The sequence below is a fragment of the Ambystoma mexicanum genome, chromosome 6p (genome assembly GCF_040938575.1).
Source record: "Ambystoma mexicanum isolate Mex_15411 chromosome 6p, UKY_AmexF1_1, whole genome shotgun sequence".
NCBI classification, from domain to species: domain Eukaryota; kingdom Metazoa; phylum Chordata; class Amphibia; order Caudata; family Ambystomatidae; genus Ambystoma; species Ambystoma mexicanum.
In genome coordinates, this window is record NC_090935.1 from 1,544,164,830 (window position 1) to 1,544,185,624 (window position 20,795).

At 48.4% G+C, this 20,795-nt stretch overlaps 1 protein-coding gene across 1 annotated transcript in view; it reads right to left on the reverse strand.

Annotated features, from left to right (window-relative positions):
- DNAH6 (dynein axonemal heavy chain 6) overlaps positions 1 to 20,795 on the reverse strand; it is a 3,423,448-nt gene that overhangs the window by 1,177,201 nt on the left and 2,225,452 nt on the right. Inside the window, exons 36-37 of the mRNA XM_069626424.1 lie at positions 10,042 to 10,224; positions 1,074 to 1,217 (exon numbers count right to left, since the gene is read on the reverse strand). Of these exons, the coding sequence (XP_069482525.1) occupies positions 1,074 to 1,217; positions 10,042 to 10,224 (327 nt within the window). The remainder of the gene's footprint in view (positions 1 to 1,073; positions 1,218 to 10,041; positions 10,225 to 20,795) is intronic.

A 20,795-nucleotide genomic window follows, 5' to 3' on the forward strand; every position in this document is an offset into this window, starting at 1 on the left:
AGGATGTTGGACCTGGCGTGTCTGTTGGCTAAGCGGCAGATCGCCATGGCATGGAAGACCCCCACCGGACCTACGTTGGGAAGCTGGTCGGGTGACCTGAGACGCTGGTCCCTGGCGGAGTCAGCTGTATGGTTTAGGACATTATAGAGGTGGGTGAGTGAGGGCAGCAACAATGTGATGGCTTGGAATGCACTGGTGTTCTCACCCAGGATGATATACCTCTTTGAAGCACTACGCTACTGACAGAATTATGCCATTTGGCATCAGCAGGGGGGTATGTTAGGCGCACGGGCAGGATTTGGGAGTGGGGGATATATTGCTGGTACCTGAGAAACCACTTAGGTGGCATGATTAGGGAGACCTTGTTGCCCTGTGTTGGTTCCATATTCTGTGTACGAGTCAGAGCCAGAATTGTTGTTGATTGGTTGTGGGCAGCTGAATCTTGGATGATGTTTTATTGTTAAACATGTTCATAAGTTACAGGGTGGGTTATTTATTTGATCAGGTTCTAGCAAGAATGTGGCTGTTGGTAGTTTGTGGTGATGAAAAGGTTGTAAAGGTTGATGCTTCCTTTTCAGGTCATGTTGTCTCGGCCATCTTTGCCATGATGGGCCAAAGTTCTGAAGTTGATGTTCTAACATTTTATTCTTGAGTCAGTTGCATGTGACGTTGGCTTTAGGTTTTCCAAGGTTCTCGTTCTTCATCTGATGTACCCGTTATGCTGACTTGTTGCTCGTGATGTGCTCTAAGAAGGGCATGGGGAATATTGGTAGGTGGAGAGGTACTGTGAAACAAAGCAAGAGATAAGTGGCTCCACTCCAGCTCTGTGAGAGACTGAACAATGATCCAAGACTGCAGGTCTATTTCAAAAGATCAAGAAGGAAACTATTTCATTTGAGCGATTATAGTGGTAGATGGTCACACTTAAATATTATTAGTACCCGACCAGATGGAGGAGAAACTAAGTGATAAGCTTCCTTAAAAGAAGTCTGTCTTTATTTTTCATTTATTTGTTTGTTTCCAATATTGAGAGCCCATTCACTACCAATTATTAGGTAACATAGTTTCCTTACCTTTGCATCAGTATTGTCTTCGAATTGTTGTCTGATGAAGGTATCAAAGATGTCCCAGTTATTTTCAGTCAAATTTCCACCGAGTGACCATAAATAACAAAAAACAAATGTTTGACACACAATGCTGTTTAGCCGTGGTTGTTCCTGAAGAAAACACAAACGTTATAACATTATAGGGAGTATAAAATGTGACACAATAAACATTTATTGTGGGGTGAAGTAAAATAATGTATTACCAAAATAATTCAGACTCTGCCCAAATTAGTATGCAGCTCAGAATCTGGGCTTTTCAAACTACAATCAAGGCAAGCACATTTTCACATTTTGTGGGAGGAAAGCTTAGTCTTTTAACTAAACTTGTATGCTATCAATACAATAATACATAATACATAATTGGAATATGGCATCAACAGTTTAGCTAGGGGGGTAACCAACCAGAGAACAGGCCCTAAATATACATGATGTAATAATATTCAGAACCATCACTTAAATAGTAATGTTGGTAGGTGAGGATGGTGCAGAGGAGTCGTCATCCGCCTCAGCGGACATAGAGGAAAGATAGGAGCGAAATCGGGGCCATATATCCCTAGGTTTGGATGTTGGCGGCATTTGAGTCACCCATGCCTCTTCTGTGTTGGAGGCCCAGGTAACGGCGGATAGCCATTGCGTGTGTGTGGGTGCCCGGGGACGGGGCCAACACATCAGTATGCATCGCACTGCGAGTAACATGCATAGTCAAGCAAGCTTTTGGGAGTCACAGGGAAGGCCAGAAAAATCGTAAAGAGGCATTTCAGTGGGGATGGGGTGAGCTTGTGGTCTAGAATAGAGGAGAGAGTGGAGCAAATTTCAGTCCAGAATTGTGCAAGGCACGGCAGTCCCAGATATAGATTGTATCTTCAAATCTACACCTGGGGCACCTGGGAGAGTGGTCCGGTGTTGACGAGTGGGTGTGTAATGGTATCTGTGTAAGATTTTAAATTGGATATGTTTAAAACGGGAGTTAAATTACACTTTGTGAGTACGGGAGCACATTCGTTTCCAGCATTGGTCAGTTATCTCTAGTTCCAAGTCCCTGGTCCAGGATTGTTTCAACATATCAAATATGGAGATTTTTTGAACTGTAATAGGGCCTATAGCCTGGAGATTTTTCCCCTAGTGGTCGCAGCGCTCATTATTACAGCCAAAATAGGGTCGTCAGGAGGCATAACTGGGAAACTTGGATATTTCCTCTTTTGGAATCGACGAAGGCCTGAGTACTGGAGCCAGATGGGCGATTTCCGTCGTAGGGCTACTGGCAAGTCAGACCATTCTACAAAGTTTCCTTGATGGAAGACATCCCGGATGGCCTCAAATCCTGCCTCTGCCCCACTTTGCGTTTCAGACAAGGGAACGCAGGGAGCACCAGGGAGAAAGTTCCAGAGAGGTAGGCAGCTGTGGAAAGGGTAAGAGCCACCAGACAATGTCCATAATTTAGCAAGAGCAGAGAGTGTGGTGCCTACCGGATCGAGGGGGTGGTAGCTCTGGTTAGAAGGAGAAAGAGCTAGGGTGCAGATATCGCAATCCCCAACCGCTCGTCATTCAAGACGTATATGCGAGGGAGGATCGGTGGTGGCAAACCAGTATGACGCGAATTGCGCTTGAGCGACCAGCCAGTATTTCTCAAAGTTGGGAGCTCCGAAGCCACTGCTCGCCATCGGAGTGGCTAAGGTAGTGTATTCGAGACGAACGGACCAGAGTGCCACAGGAATTTATTAAGTGTGCAATTCAATGATTAGAAAAATTCCCTACCCGGCCACAGGGGGAGATTGAGAAAGTGATAGAGGAGCTGGGGAAGAACAACCATTTTTAGGACACCAAGTTTGCCTGCAAGGGACAGCGGGAGATTGGCCCATCCCAGGCATTTCTTAGTAAGTATTGTTAGATAATTCAGGTAATTGGTCTTGTATACCCTATCATGTTTGCGAGCCACCACAGCTCCAAGGTATGTAAATTCCGATTGTGCCCAGGTGAATCCCATGAGATCAGAGGGTGGGGGCATCGGTGAGTGGAAAAAGTGTCGATTTGCTGCAGTTGACCTTGAGACTAGTAGACTCCCAAAGTGTATGACGTCTTCTAGAATCGTGGCAAGGTTACGCCGGGGGAAAGAATAAAGAGTAAGGAATTGTGTGCATATAGGGAGATGTCAGGTGTATCCAGCAATCGTAGGCCTCGGTGTGAGTGTTTCTACTGAATCCAATCCGCCAAGGGTTCAATAGCTATGGCGAAGAACAAGGGAGAAAAGGGGCAGCCCTGCCTTGTGCCTCTGGCTATATGAAAGGGGGCCGAGCATCTGTCTTCCGTGCGAACCCTGGCTACCGGGTTCGAGTACAGTAGTTTAACCCAGGAGAGAAATCGGGGACTAAAGTTGCATTTTTCAAGTACCCGCCATTGGTAATTCCAAGACACAGAGTCGAAAGCCTTCTGCATGTCGAGGGCTGCCGCCACGGCATGGGTCTTAGGGTCGTTTCGGCTGATGATATTAAAAAGAAGACGTAGATCAAGAGAGGTGGATCTACCTGGGATAAATCCAGACTGGTCTGTGTGTATAATGTGAGGCATGTAAGGGGTCAGCCATAGGGCCAGGGCTTTAGAATAGATCTTGACATCACAATTTATGAGCGAGAGAGGACAATACAACCCACATTGGGTGGGAGGATTGCCGGTTTGAGTAACATGGTTATAATCGCTTCGCGAAGGGTTGGAGGGAGCATGCACAGCCAGCAGGATTCCTCCCACAATGCTAAAATATGGGGGACCAATCGAGATGTATATTGCTCATAAAGCTCAATCGGGAAGCCGTCGGCACCGGGGCCTTTACCCATGGCAAGACAATCAATGGCCTCCGAAATTTCCTCGGACGTAATGGCCATGTCCAGGCTAATTTTAGTGTTGCCGGAGAGAACAGACAGGGGAAGGCTGGCTAGATACGCGTCAACTTCTGGCCCAGGGAAGTGTCAACATTAGCATATAAGGTGGTGTAGAACGAATTAAATTGGGCATTGATGTCCTGCGGGAGACGGGCTAAAGAGCCATCAGGTTTTTCTATGGCCGGGATGTGTGGTGATCCCGTTTCCTGACGGAGGAGTCTGGCCAACACGCGGCCGGGACGCTCGCCTTCCCCATATCGTCTCACGAGTCCAGGAGTGTCAATAAACGTCCTCTCCCTCTCAGCATGGGTACGAAATATATCTAACTCGGTGCCGATGTCAGAGAGGATGGCTGGAGACTGATGCTGGGCATATTGGGCCAGCAGGGAGGAGAGTGTTGTTTCACTTATCGGTATGTCTCTACGAATGACCTTGAGGATCCCTGATTACTTGGATATAGCTATTCCCCTGATATAGGCCTTAAATTACTCCCACAGGATAGCCTGTGTGTGGACCAACCCGGTGTTCAGTGCAAAGTAATCATCAATGGCGGATTCTAGGTCAGCTCTGAAGGCCACGTCCAGTAATGACTGCGGTTTAAGCCTCCACGAGCGCGACTCGTTATGTTCTGTGCCCCAGGCGAGAGAAATAGTCACCGGGGAGTGATCGGAGTGTGTTCTGGGTAGGATTAACATGTGTCTAATATTCCTGAGAAGAATGTCGGATATGAGCCATCTATCTATCCTGGAGTGGGAGTCGTGGACAGAGGAGTAGAATGAGTACATACGGGAGTCAGGGTGTACCATTCTCCATGCGTCAAAGACCTCCAATTGTGACATGGACTCCAAGATAACTTTAGCGGTACCTGATCTACCCCAGTCTACATCAAGGATTGTGTTGAAGTCCCCGCCCCAAAGGATGGGAACTAGGGGAAATCCAGCCAGTAGTGAAGTGAGTTCAGAGTAGAATTCTGGGTCATCGATGTTGGGCCCGTATACATTAAGAAATACAATCTCCTTATTACACAATTCACCATACAGCAAGACATACCGCCCCAAAGGGTCTATATGGGAGGAAAAGAGGTGAAACTTAACATTTTTGTGAAACAAGATCATGACACCTCTGTTCTGAGTAGGATAGTCAGTATAGAATCTTTGTGGGTCCCACAACTTCGCAAATTTCAGGCAACCTTCAGACTTAGCGTGTGTTTCTTGCAAAAAAAGAACTTTAACGCTGTGCTGTTCAACATATAGTTGTACATTTCTCATCTTTCTATAGTTTCCAAGTCCCCTCATATTCCAGCACATACACGTCAAGTTATTAACAGCCATTGCAGTTCATAGAAAACAGGAGTATTTCGGAGCATCGATGTGGCATACTGTGAGCCCATACCAAGTAACGCAAGTTATGTCTATCAAGTGAATTTTTCTTCCATAGCGTGATCTCACGCTTCACCTCCATTGTGCATGTCAAGCATTTTCTCTTATAACACGACAACTTACCCGCTCCCACCCACAATCCTCTCCTAATTAGAATAACTCCCACCCCCCCCACCCCCCACCCATATCCCTCCCCCAATCGGAAGAACTGACCCCTTCCCAGTCAACACATAACCAATGGCAACTTCACCTGCGGGCCTTAGTGCCGACCGCACGTAAGCAGACATGTGCTGGGAAAATGAATAGGACATTGTGGCATAGGATCACTGAAACAATACTTTCATTTCTGTAACATGGTTTAAACCTGAGGGATCTGATCACTGTCCTGCTGTCGTTCCAAGTCTTGGCTCACAAGGGGGAAATCGAGTATCACAGTGGGTAGCCAGGGAGGCCGACTCCAAGGATACATGCTACAGTAATGGGACCCCCTCACGGAGGGAGTGTGCGCGGGGGGGGACACTACACAGCACAGCCAACAGTGGAGAACATTTGTCCGGAGGATGCGGATGGAATTTACCACAGGAGCATTCATCATGACAGGATCATCCAGGGAAATGTTCCTCTATAAACGTAGTCGCCTCTTCAGGAATAGTGAAGAAGAAGATCCAGTTCACATGCTTCGAGTTTGCCGGGGTATAACATGGAGTACTTCACTCCCAGGTCACATAGTTTCGTCTTCACAGATAGGAAGGTTTTACGTTCTTGCTGGATGGCAATGGAAAAATCTGGATGGAGGTGGATTCTGGAGGATCCCAGGGACAGCTCACCCTTGATCCTCGCGACGCACCATAGGGCATCTCTGTCGCAGTAATTTAGCACCGTCGCTATAATTGGGCGGTGGTGTTTCCGGTTTAGTTTTGGCCGTGAGGGCACGGTGGGCTCTTTCGATAGCAAATTGCAGAGATCGTTTGGGGGAGTCCAGCAGGGATAGGAGAGTTTGCTCTACATATTCCTCCATGGGACTCCATGGGACTATCGATGTTGTCCTCCGAGATACCAATGATGCGAATATCATTGCGTCTAGAGCGCGATTCGAGGTTGTCATTCTTCCTGCTAACCTCCTGGACCCGTCTAGACAGAGTGTTCACCTCAGCCCAGAGGGAGCCAATGTCGTCCTCAACAGTGCTCACTCTGTTCTGAACCTCTGTCACCCGGCCGTCCGACCTCTCCATATGCGCTTTAATGGATGAGATAGTTCCGCTCATGTCGTCCAGTTTAGAGTGTAGGGCGGTGAACCCATCCCGCATGTATTCAAACATTTTAGTGTTGTCATGGCTGTCAGGGGGCGACGACGTGGCCATTTCCGGCTCCAGTTGTGATCCCGTCGGTTTCTGTGCTGCCTTCGTGAATATGTTGATTGTGCTCTGTTTCTTGTTATTCCCTCTTGGCATGCTGTTTAAGAATGTGTTTGCCAGCTGCAAGATCGATCCGAGACCCCCAGGGCAAGGAGGGACGGTTGGGAGTCGCTAGGTTGGGGACTCTGCCAAACAGGTCCCTACCGGACTGGGTGAGGATCACTGGTACCCCCGCCACCAGAGCGGGAAGCGACAGTAGAACCAGGAGGATACCTGTCGAGGTTTGCTGAGATACGCGTTATTTCCTGGATGGGCTGTGTCCTCCCATGTTAGTATAGGAATCCATCACCGGACATCATCCATCATCCATCACCGGACTCGTCTGGTTCGTAAAGCAGGATTATCACGGTTACTTGTAGTTAGCACACAGTGCTTGGTGGGTGACTGGTCGGAATCTTTGTGTTAGTTGTGATGTCTGTCTGACTGGTGCGGGGTATGCCCGTCGTGCTTGGACGGTATATGCAGTAATTCTCAGGTGGGTTGTGGCCTCACACATAGGTATAATTATCGATCAACAGGCACACCCAAATCGGGATTCCCACGGCTTTCTGTGGCTATCTCCGATGGTCTGGTGAGTAGCAGGCCGGAGCCCTTATGCAAGTCATGACGTCCGTAAAGCCTGATTGACAGGTGCAGGGTGCACAGGAAGACAGGGTCTGTGTGTAGATCTGGCCAAGTATGGGATCTCAGGTGTCCACAGGGGTGTGTGGTGACTGTGGACCCCGCTGGGGGGGCCGCCGGTTAGTAGATGTGCAATGTCTCACACACGCTGGGCTTAAAGGTCAGACTCACCAGGGGCCGAATATGGTTGCTCCATGTGCCATCAGGGAGGTGCACCCGAAGGATCGGGGTGAAAGCAAAGGGGAGAGGAACGGCAGGGTGTGCGAAATGTTTAATTATGCGGGGTATGAAGTCAGCCGGGGTCTGGATCCCCTCCAGGGAGCAGCTGAGGCCATGGCGTATGTTCTCCTAGTGATGGGATGCAGTTCGCTGTATGTGGCGGCAACACCAGGCCCAGTTCCTCCCTAGGATCGCTGGGGCGAGGTTCAGTTGTGGCTGGTCCCACCTTCAACAACGGCGGATAGCAGTGGAGCTGGAGGCTTGGTCGTGCTGCATCGCAGCCGTCATATGTGAGGGACCTCTGCCGCGAGGAGTCCAGATGTACATTCTCGATGAGTCAAGGCTTCAGCCCAGGGGGGCGCCAGAAGGTTTGGAGGGGCTCCCTAGGGCGAGACCACCAGTGGAGAGTGGAGAGCGCGCAAGCTGTGTAGATGATCAGGTCAGTAGCGCCCTTCCCCCAAGCAGGCCTGCAGCGCACGGGTCTCAGGTACCAGGGAGAGCACAACTCGTGGAGCTGTGTCACGGACACCTCAGATGTCCCCTCACGGTGGAGGCATAGATTGTCGTATCTCTCCGGCGGCAGCTCCCTCAGGGATGGGAGTCGGTCAGTGGTCGCAGGAGGGTCTCGCAAACCCAGCAGCTCAGAGTGGTAGAAAGTTGAAGTGCCAAAACGGAGTAATCTGAATTAAAGGATGTCCCCAGCACATCTCTCCTGCTCTACGCAGCCATCTTCGCTCGTGCGCAACAGCACCCCCCGGTAGCAGTGTTTCTTGAGCAGCAACAGCTTCTCTTGAGGCTCAGATTACGTTCAGGGCTTTGTTGCAGCCTGCAGCAGCTTCGTGGACGTCTGCTTCTTCCCAGAGGAGCATCCTCTCTGCTGGGTGCTTCACCTAAGCTCAGGAGGCATGGAGGTTCCTGACGGGCACAATGCAAGGAGCCCTGCCTTCTGGGACCTTGCTTGCATTCTCATCTCTCTCCGTTCTCGGCTTCCCTCCAAGCTATTTCTCGTCTTGCTTCTGGTTTCCTCCTCAGAGGATTCTCTCTCCTTTTCATGTCAGCTGTCTCATAGTTAAACTCCTGTGTCAGGAAAAGGAGTTGCCTTGGCCCAGTCACTTTCATTGGGAAACTAGAATGCTAATCCTGCTTTTCGGCAATGTGGCTTGGACTCCTGATCATCTTCTTCATCTCAGTGCTTGAGAAGCTAGAATGCTCATTCTGTTTCTCCATAGTGATCTTTGGACTCCTGAACCTCTTCTTCTTCTCAGTACATGTCAAATCAGATTTAACAGTCTGCATTTTCTAGGATTTATCTAACCTGACTATAATAGATATTGGTTTGGTCAAAAGAAGGGAAAGAGGATTGAACACTGGAGTGGGGTTAAGGGATACTATTGCAGGGGCATAGCGCATTCTCTGAAGATAGTCATCCCATAAGGGGGTTCCTTCCCCATGTGATCCTCCCTCTGTGCACTACCCGCGGGGGGACTATTGTACTGTGGATGCACCAACCTGGCCCCATGGGAAAGGTCTCCAACTAGGGGAGAAGGGACAACATCCCCAGATTCGTCACAGTTACAAGAAGGGTTTTGTTTTTGGGGGCATTTCAACATTAAACCACGGGCCCCATTTATTTGTCTTCTTTCTGAAATCTCTCATACAAACATTGCAAAACTCTCTTGTCAACAGCTGGCATATGAATACATTTGCATACAAATGGAGACTGTGGGCCTTGTTACGAGTGCGGCGGTAACCGTGCCCGTAAAACCGGCAGGTAGCCGTCAGACCCGTAAAGAATTACTGGCACCTGACTTCCCGGTGCCACTGGGCTATTGCAAGTCCAGTGGCCGGGTAGTCGGGCGTCCGCAATTTTATGAGTCCCCATTCCCATGGTGTCCCATAGGACTCCATGGGAATGGGGACACAGGAGCAACGGCACTGTTAACAGCGGTGTCAGTGCTCCCGTGAGAAATCTGCGAGCGGTTGCTGTCCCAGGTCTGATTCTGGCAGGCGGGACAGCCCCCGCCCGCAGCGTTGTACTGTTGCAGTCCGGAAATGGTAGGATTACCAGCACTGTTGTAATGAGGCCCTATGTCTTCATCAATGACCAAACCCAGGAGTTGCTGTAAGTAGATGTGAAACAGCATAAGAGCATTGGGGCACAGCCCAGTCCACCTTAAATTAACAGGACTTAAACTCCCACTATGAATGCATGAATTATATTGTCTGACATGTTGTTTCTAATGCACCATAACTTCACAGAGAAACCAATCACACATGTTTGATCATGAGTAATACATTAAAAAAAAGAATGAGAGAAAAAGCAAGACCATGTATTTGACAATACATATCACTGTTTCCTAGAGCTTCTATAAGTATATGTTCCTTATATTTGTAAAATAGCATTAAAAAGTACATGAAATACTCATACCATGCTCATATCAGGTCCTCCCTTTCCAAAGAGCAAAGACTCCAGTAAACAACACAGAGTGGTTACTTTGCTGATTTCCACTTGAGGAATTGCTTGGGTGCATTTTTTTGTGACAAATCGCAGCCCATCTTCCACATAGCGCTTGAAAAGTGCTAGTAAATACTCCTTTGTGTCACTGTTTAGCTGAAGAAAATACAGTTTCATGTTACATATTTTTTAAAGATTGAATTTGTCAACATGTTAATTCCTAACATACAGTACAATACATTAGAAACATCTATACAAAAAAAATAATGGTGACAAAAGCATAGCTGTTCATGAAAAGACACCCTGTTGCATTCTATTTGCACAACTTCACATAGGCCATAGAGACTTGCAACAAACTTCCTGAAAATCTCTGCATCCCTTAGGCAAAAGTAATACAGTCTCATGAAAATATAAAGAAGGTGCTGATTCAGCACCAGATACAGGGGTGCACTTACCAATTGTAGGAATGAGGGGGATGGACTGGGACGACCTGTAGGGGGGTAGAAAAATTGGGCCACAGGGAGCTGTAGCCAGGCATTGAGGGGAACAACAGGGCACACTTTGTATATAACATACCATGGACACAAGGGAAGTAGCTGCACAAATGAGAGAAAGGCGGAGTCACAAGTAAGCGCTATCCATAAAGGTACAGCAGGTAGGCTACACCTCCTCCGCCGGCTTTGAACACATGGCCCATGGACCGCAGTTGTGGGAGGGGGGGAGCTGAATTCAGGCTGTTAGTCTCCAGCAAACCGCAGTCACCGGGAACAGCCCCGGCTGATGTAATCAAGGCTGACAAGCTAATCTGACGACTTCTCGTGGGGGGCTTGGGAAATCAACCTTACCCAGAAAGGCACTCCTCGCATGCCACCAAGGTGGTTCCAATTCACCCATTGGCCAGTGGGTATGGGAACGAGGATGTGGAATGGTGGGGCGCTCCAAGAAGAGCCAATCAGATGGAAGTTTCTGGTGTTCCTGGAAAGTAACAGGACCTCAGAGTGTCCACAGCAGTGTTTGTGTAGGTTATTATCTTGCAGGAGCCGTGTGAATGTCTACCCACAAGTTCAAGGTGTCTCGTGTTCCTTCCTTTCTGGTGCTGACCAATGGCAGATGAATAAAGACCCGGAGGTCAGCACAATTATGTTATTACTAATTGCAAAGTGTTTGCGGGGAGAAGCAGGAAGCAATGTGGCGCCACACAGGGATGAGATGGGTTTAAAGGGGATAGGTCTGTTTGCTCCCATCATGTTTGAACTAGTGCATGTCTAGCTACAGGGGGATGACGTAGTTTAGCCAGTAAGCGTCTTGGGAACCGAAAAGACACGAAGCATGAAGCGTAACTGTTTCTAATTGTACAAACATTGTATTAGTGGTATAAAACTACTGTCCGTTGTGAGCCAGTTTGTCAGCCCTCATCAATTTGTTCTGTTCCACTGTGCTGTTTGATTTGTTGTCGCCCAGATGTAATAAACAGCATCACTTCCTGCACAGTGTGTGCTGCTTTTTGGACTACTTGTGGTAACTTGCTTATTGCGACCCCCCGAGAACCCCTAATACATATTCTAAAAAACATGCTTTAAAATGATCTTACGCTGTCCAATACTGACCTAAGATTTGCGCACAAGTCATGACGAGGAGGTAGCAAGCTTTTGACCATTTGCTCTTCCCTGATAGCGTGGTCACATAATAGGCTTTTAGGCAGAGGCTAAAGGCCCTAAACTAGACTGCTGTGTTTGTGTTATAAGCACTACATGAAGAGTGAATGAAGTGCCAAATAAAAAACTAGATATGCCTCAAGGCCAGCTCTCCGATTCAATGAAGTCAAAAGGGAAAAGATGAACCGTTTATTAAAAAATCTAAATGTCCACTGGTTGGACAAATTACCAGGGAATTCTTTCTATATTGATGTGGTGAACAAATTAGGAAAGAAAGGGTTATGGGAATGCCAGTTCTGATGACTACTTTGTTTTTGCCGCAGGTGTTTTATCTTTGAAATATCCACAGCTGGTAGGCTCAGACCTTGGATCTTTTATCAATCCTTCACGGCACCAGGGTGGCACTACTTACAAACCAGGGTGCCGCAGGTGAAAAGTGATGCCAGTTAGATATATAAATGGTGCCATCTAACTGATCCTAACAGCTACTACGATACTTCAAAAACAACACCAATCTGCAGATGAAACAGTAATCCATCAGAATTCATGTTACTATAAGGTGTTGCCTTATCTTTATAAAGCCAGTCAGAAGGGCAATAACAAAAGCCCAGGAATTATAGATCAATCTCGCTGTTAGATGCAGTCAACAAGGTATATGCACGGGCACTGTTGACTTGTCTACAGTGCTGGGACGGCGAAGGCAACCACATCAATCATCTACAGGCTGGTTTTCAGCCTGGCATTGGTACAATAGATCAGTGCCTTCGGTTATATGCAGTCCTGCAAAGTACAAGTCCTTGAAACTATGTGGTTTTTGATGATTTACGGACTGATTTTGACAGTGTGTCAAGATGTAAATTGTGGTCTGTTTTTGCAAAATAAGGGAATACCAGATTCATTACTGTCCTATATCATATCCATTCATTCTAATAATGGTGCCTCTGTGAGGTGGGAATTGGGAGGGGGAACAACTGACACCTTTTTGTTAGAGAGGGGGGTAAGGCAGGGATGTGTGCTAGCCCCCCTCTTACTCAGCCTGTACATAAACGTAATAATTGAAGAATTGTTAGCTTGTGGTCTAGATTTTCCAAAACCTGGCACGTGCATATTCCCAGAATTCTTCTATGCAGATGACGTAGTACGGTTAGCCACCACCGCCATGGGGTTAAGAAATCATTTGAGTGTTTTCATTGAAATGTGTGAAGATCTCTCAATGGAACTTAATACAGAAAAAAACAAGGCGATAGTGTTTGGCCTTAAAACCATAGAAAATCAATTTGAATTGATCCATTTCAATAGAAGAATGTATCCTGGATTATTATGATTACCTGGTGATTAAGTTCACAGAAGTTGTTACATGGAAAGCACAAATGCAAAGGCAGTGACCTCCCTATAGAAGCATAGCAGTGGAATACATCACTTTTTAAATTCATATGGGAAGGGTGCAATCTCCCCTGCTCTTAATCTATATAGAGCCAAGGGTTGGGCGGCAACCCTTCATGGGGCAGAATTATGGGGCCACTGCGTTAGTGCACATATTAGTGTGGTGGACACCCACTTTTTAAGGTCACTACTCATGCAACCGAAGGGTGCCACAATGGCTAGTTTGAGATTGGAATGTGACATGACGCCCTTGTGTGATATTGTAGCAAGTAGACTGCTAAAATAATGGGTAAGACTGTTGTTGCTCCTGAGCTTGTTAAATATAGGGAAGCAATTGTGAGCCTGCAAAATGTCCCTTGGTCAGGTTTGCTCCCGTGGTTGAGGAGCATTTGTAAATGTCTTGAAGCCCTCAATTTACCAACTTTTTGGACTAAGGCTGCTGAACTAACAACAAGCTCGAAGAAGGTGGTCCAAATTAAGCGTAATGATGATATGAACAAAAAGATGTACAGGGTATGTGCTGCATAAAAACTGGGGCAGCATACCTATTGGTGAAAGGAAATGTGGGCTTTGAGCCTTATTTAGATTGGATAACGTCTGGGCTTGCCCGAGCCATGTACTTCCAACTAATTACTGATATACTAAAAGTTGCCCTTTATACAGCCAGGTGGACCTGCTCATCAGACACCCATTGTAAAATCTATGGTGATCCTGAGGAAACAATAAAGCACTTTCTGCTTCTGTGTCCTGGGTACCTGGACCTCAGAAAACACTACCTTGTGCCTCTTTTTAGGCTAAAAGGTGTAAGACATACCGAAACAGCTGTAACATTCTGTAAAAGCACAACCAACATGAATGCTATTCACTTTATTTCAAAGTTTACATGCAGAGCATGGTTAAGAAGAGTACCATTGGTGCTGTAGATTTGAAACTATATATGTAATAAGGCACTTGTTCTCTTTCCTAAATATTGTCAATTTTTAATTGTTTTAAATTGCAGAGATATGTTTTGTATGGCTTTATTTGAATTCTAAAACCTTTTTTTAATCAATTGTTTCAACTGTATCACTGCTTTTATGGTTAGTAATGCAGAATAAAGCTTGTTTGAACACATAAAGGCAGTCAGCGGACAGAGCCTTCAACTCACGGCCCTTCTGGCCAATGCCATGGTCCCCAAAAAGGCAGTCTCTGTGTGTGAAAAACATGATCTCAAAACTAGGCATTGGGCCTCATTACAGGGTTGCCGGTCCGGTAAAATTGATACCGGTATTACCGTACCAGCATCGTTTACCGGATTGGAGTATTAGGAGTTGCGATGCCGGTGTCACCGGCAGGGACACGCCGTGACCGGCCTCACCCTTGCCGGTATGAGCATCGACACGCGGCAGCCGTGCCAGTGACACTGGCATGCGGCAGTTAAGTGCATATTAAGAGGTGCACGGACATGCAATTACTGGCATGGACATGCTGGTAATAATGGATACAATCATGCCGTTAACACCGGCATCGCGGTGCAGGCGTCAATAGGATTCTGGTGTGTAGAAACCTGCCACAGGTGCACACAATCTGCACAGGTGGCGGCAATGGAGTCTGGCACAGCACAAAAGTAGCACTCCCACACCCCTCCCAAACCCACAATGCTACCATTAGCACTAGTAGTACTGGAGCTGGAGGACATGCATGCACTGCTACTCTGTGAGGAGGTAGTCAGCCAGAGAATGCAGCAGAGGCACAGGAGGAGAAGGAGGGCGAGATTGGGCCAGCACATACCCATTGCAAAGGGAGTTGTTCCCCGCATGCAGCCACCAGTCCCCCCGCCTAAGGACCAGCCCATTCAACCTAACCCCTGCTGAGATCCACACCCTGTACCGGCTGGACAGGGACACCATCACCACAATAGTGGACCTCATTCATGATGACCTGGTGAGCCCGATCAATATCCGGACAGCCATCCCCCCCTTGCTGAAGGTAGCATCCGTGCTGCACTTTCTTGCCACAAGCATTTATCAGCACACAGTGGGGCAGCTGCATGGAATGTCCCAACCCTGTTTCTCCCGTGTGCTCAACCAGGTGCTAGTTGCACTCCTGAAACACGTAAGCAACATCATCAAGTTAGGTGAAGGCAACCAAAATAGTATTCTATGAACTGGCAAGCATGCCAAATGTCATTGGTGCCCTCGACTCTACACATGTGAAGCTGGTTGTCCGGCATGCTGTGGAGGTAGTGTACCGCAACAGGAAGCTGTACCATTCCCTGAATGTTCAGATGGTGTGCGATGCAGGCAAAATCATCATGCATTGCTGTGCAAAATTCCCTGGCTCCACACATGACGCCATTGTGCTGCGCAACTCCACGCTTCCCTGCTACATGGCACAGCACGCTGCACAATGTACCTGGCTGCTGGGTGAGTCTAACCACAGGGCCATGAGGGGTGTTGATTGGGGGGGGGTGGAATCACAAGCATCGGCAATGTGTCTGCTGGCTGGGCCATGAGGTGTGTTGAGGGGGTGGGGGATCACAAGCATATGCAATGTGTCTCCTGGCTGGGCCATGAGGGGTGTTGGTTGGGGGGGAATCACAAGCATAGGCAACGTGCCTGCTGGCTGGGCCATGAGGGGTGTTGATTGGAGGGGTGGGGGGGAAATTACAAGCATTGGCAACTTGTCTGCTGGCTGGGCCATGAGGGGTATTGATTGGGGGGGGATAACAAGCATAGTCAACGTGTCTGCTGGCTGGGCCATGAGGGATGTTGATTGGGTGGGGGGGATCACAAGCATAGGCAACATGTCTGCTGGCTGGACCATGAGGGGTGTTGGTTGGGGGGGGAATCACAAGCATAGGCAACGTGCCTGCTGGCTGGGCCATGAGGGGTGTTGATTGGAGGGGTGGGGGGGAAATCACAAGCATAGGCAACGTGTCTGCTGGCTGGAACATGAGGGGTATTGATTGGAGGGGTGGGGGGGATCACAAGCATAGTCAACGTGTCTGCTGGCTGGGCCATGAGGGGTATTGATTGGGGGGAGGGGATCACAAGCATAGTCAACGTGTCTGCTGGCTGGGCCATGAGGGGTGTTGATTGGGTGGGGGGGATCACAAGCATAGGCAACGCGTCTGCTGGCTGGGCCCTGAAGGGTGTTGATGGGGAGGGGAATCACAAGCATAGGCAACGTGTCTGCTGGTTGGGTCATGAGGTGTGTTGATTGGTGGGGGAATCACAAGCATAGGCAACGTGTCTGCTGGCTGGGCCATGAGGGGTGTTGATTGGGGGGGGGGTCAGAATCATGGGCAACGTGTGTGCTGATCTACTGTGCATGCACAGTCCATTTCCATTGGTAACACATCAATGAAATCTGAGGCCATCATGGACATTTGGACTTAATTTGTGAGAGTGTAGGTTCACATTGAATGGTCCTTGGGACGGCAACTGCACCCATCCCTCCACCCATGGACGAGCCCCAAGTACACTTACCTGGGTCATTGTAAATGGAACATGTTATGTGCAGTTATAAATCCTTAGTTGCATTTAATCATGAGCAGTGCTAACATGGAATTACCAAATTATTCACAAGTACCCTATCTCTTGCTCCCATGCAGGGGAAGCCGGGTATCCCCAGAAGGGCTGGCTCATGACCCCCAACAGGCAATCAGTCAACAGGCGCGAAGAGGACTACAACCGTGCACATGCACGCACTCGTGTCACCATTGAGCAGATTTTTGGCCTGTTGAAGGCCCGGTTCCGCTGCCTCAGCAGGTCGGGGGGTACACATTTACGGGCCAGAGAAGGTGGGAACATTTGTGTTAGTATGCGTCATGCTACACAACATGTGCATCCGGTGAAACGTCCCCCTGCCCCCTGACATGGACATGTTGCCACCTGAGGATGAGGATGATGATGAGGAAGATGGTGGAATTCCGCAGCGGCACAATGTAAATGAAGGATGTGTGACACTGCAAGATTTAATTGCCCACTACTTCTGATGGTCTGGAAAAGACAAGGCACTGGCCATGGGAATCACTGGGCACTGTACATAATACAATAGACACACACTCAAGAAGCAACGTCCAGTCATGTGTTCTTCTTTTACACACCAGCTGTATTGAGTAATGAATAACTATTTACAGATTTGCATTATTAACTACCACTACTGTTCCCTTAAAGTGACCCCACATCCGCTCCCCCACTACCCCCAGACCCAATACCCCAACACCCTCTCTCCCACTGCCCCCAAACCCAATACCCCAATACCCCCTCCCCCACTACCCCCACACTACCTCCCCCACTACCCCCACAAGAACTTCACAACTACTGCCTCCCCACATGCTCTTGTGAGTTCTCCTATGCATGCCCCCTTTTCGGAGGAGGGGGGTGAGCCTCTAGGCGGCAAACAAGTCGCTGTGAGTGATGCACAGGGCTAGTTTGAGTCTAACTGGCCATTGTACTGGATGATGGACCGGGTTGGGGGGTTGTGGTGATATTACGTTGTTCTGCTATAGCAGTTGCCAACTGGGTGATGGACTGGGCCATGGCAGCCATGACTGCATTCCCTTCACAGACATGCCTGGCCACGCGGTACACGACTCTGCTCACCATCCTTGCAGTGTCTTGCAGGGCATCCTGCATGGTCTGCTGTGTCTGTTCTGCCTCTGTCACGTACTGTGTGACCAGGGCCTGCATTGCCTGCTGCCGCCATTCCATGCGTGAGAGTCGCCCCTTGATGTCCCTGATGTGTTGTAGACCAGGTACTGGCAGGGGAGGTGGGCTCTGAGGGCTTGAAGGACTGAACACAGCGTCGTCGCTATGGGTGTCAGGGCCACTGGCCTCCACTGTGCAGTGTGCACCTGAGCCATCTACAGGTGTACCACGTGTGCTTGCCTGCCTGGGTGGCGTTGATTCGACCTTCTCATGCTGGCTGTGGCCTGGGGAGTCTGCCTCCTCTTCCTCACTGTGCAGTGCGGATTGAGCCGCCTCACCCTGCTCACTCTGCACTGCAGATTGTGCCTCCTCATGCTCGCTGGCCACAAGGGATTCTGGCTCTTCCACTTGAAGTGCCTCCTGTGCCCCAGATGTAGATGATTGCCGGGGGCCTTGCTGGAGGTTGATGGTGGCTGCTCGGGCTGCTGGCCAGCCTGTGTTTCCGGTTGGCGGGGGGGGGGGGCTTTGCCGTGGATGGTATGGCATGCTTTTGTCTTGCCGTGGAGGTAGACGGCTCCTGGCTGGAGGCGGTGTCTTCTCCACGGCGCCGACGTGCAGTGGCTCTCCGGGGTGTTGTGGCATGTGTGCCCTCACTGTCTGTTCCTGTGGGGTGTGCATCTATCTGATATACATCGATGCTAGTACATTCCGAGTCATGCACATTCTCATGGACATGTTGGAGGGCCTGGCACACAAGAATGGGGGGGTGCAGTGTTGGAGCATCCTTCTGGTGAAGTCATGTTGTACAGGGGCTGAGTGCCATGTGGTGTTTCACTGTGGAACTGATGTGCTCCCATTCTGTACGTTGATGCATTGATGTTTACTCTGTGTGTATGGACATCGTGGGTGTGACACGTGTGCAACTGGTGGTGGCGATGTGTGCATCTTGCCATAAGGTAACACGGTGGTGACAGCTGCCGTTGTACAGTGATGTACCGGCGCAATAACGTTATTTCCAGTGCTGTTATTACCGGCATCGGCATACTGGTAATTACAGCATCGTCATTGTCTGTGCCTGCGGCATCGATGATGCAGGTATCTGGGGTCCGGCACCGGCATGCCGGTGCTACCGTTTCTGGCATGCCATAGCTACCGTTTCTGGCATGCCGGAATGCGCGTGCACGCTGACTCAGAATCTAGATTCTGGCAGCAGTGCTGCACGGACACAGTAGCACCGGCATCCAGTAATTTACTTCTTTTTACCGGCAAACTCGTATTGAGGCTTGTTGACTCAAAAGCAAGGCTATCAACTCTGCCAACACCATTGTATGATCCCATTGCAAATGCATAAAGAATGAATGTGAAAACTTAATGGGTAAGCCTTTAAGAAACTGCACGAGAGAGATATCTGCATCCCTCGTACAAATCAGAAAAGTCTCCTTTAACAACCTGCACTTGCATACTATCATCGAAAACCCTCGAGAAGATAGGGCCGATACAGAGTTGGATACAGACTGGGTTTACTGCCCGCCGCCACTGAAGTGCATATACATGGTGGTGGAAAGGGGTCTTGTTTTATACACCACAATATCAGTGCTGGTTAAGTATCTGATGTGGAACGTGCAGGGTTGAATAATTTTGCCAAGAGGTGTAGAATGATACATTATTTGGAAAAAAACTGCTGGACATAGCATTTATACAGGAGACAATCATTCTCCCTGATAAACTCAACATGTTGATTAAAAAGTGGAGGGACATCGTTTATGGGTCCTCTAACTCCACCTACGCTAGAGAGATATTGATATGGGAGGCAGAAGAGGTTCCCTTATGAGTCACGGTGTCTCACATAGATCCTGATGGGAGGTATGTGATAGTGAATGGTAATTTGAAAGGGAAAAATGTATGCCTTATTAATTCATACGAGCCCAATGTTGATAACAAGGAATTCTTCCCCAAACTATTGAATAGATGTACTAAGTACATGCATGTGATTTGGCTAAGGACAGTGACTAATTGCACACTAGATGCTTCCTTGGATAGATCTATAAGTGCAGTAACTACATCCAGGGCCTCACAATCTTTGATAGTCTGGCTAACTGGAAATTAGTAGAGATATGGAGAGTTGAACACCCTGACACATTAGGTTATCCTTTCTATTAGAACCCTTCCCAAGTATATATGAGGATTGACCACATTTTCATTTGTGGTGAACACGCTTAAATGCATATGGGGACTAGATATTTAGGAAGAAAGTTGTGAGACCATTCGCCCTTGGAGATGTGGCTTGGATTACAACCAGGCAGGGCCAGTGTCCCAACGTGGAGAATGTGGGTGGAAGGATTGAATGACCCTTCCAATAGAGATTAACTGAGTGTGCAAATCACTGACTACTTTGAAGTACATGAGGGACCAGTAGATGACGCAGGGATAGAACGGGATGCCTTCAAGGTTACTGGTAAGAGGCATATGTATTTCACCCACACATGACAAATTCATTGGCCGGAACTGAAAGGGTAATAGGTTTGATTGAAAACTAAGATGCAGGTCTTTTGGGTAGGGAAACGGAACTACGGGATTTGTGAACACGCTGTATACTATTCTGGGAAGCACTAGGAAACCATGACTATAATATTCATGTGAGTAATCTACACAGAGGGAGATGAAGCGGGAGGCCTTCTGGCATGATTGGTTAATAATGAACGGCGGAAGCACACAATTTCAACACTCCATAATATGGAAGGTAAGGATGTGTTCCACCAGGGGGCGCTAGAGAGCACAGACAATATGGCCGCAAGCCTGTGAGCTCCCACACACCATCATAGATCCGGTCAACATTCGGTTGCAATCCCGACAGACGGACAGCACCTGAAAGCAGTTTCAGGCATCTGAACAGTCACCCTTTACGGAGAGCAAAATCCCAAAAATTATCAGTGTCAGGGAAGCAGTGCTTCAGACTGTATGTGAAGGCCGCGTACATCAGAGGCGTGAAGGCAAGAGAGGAGGAGCAGACACAAAGCGTGAGAGCCTGGGAAGACCCAGTGCATGTAGTGACGTC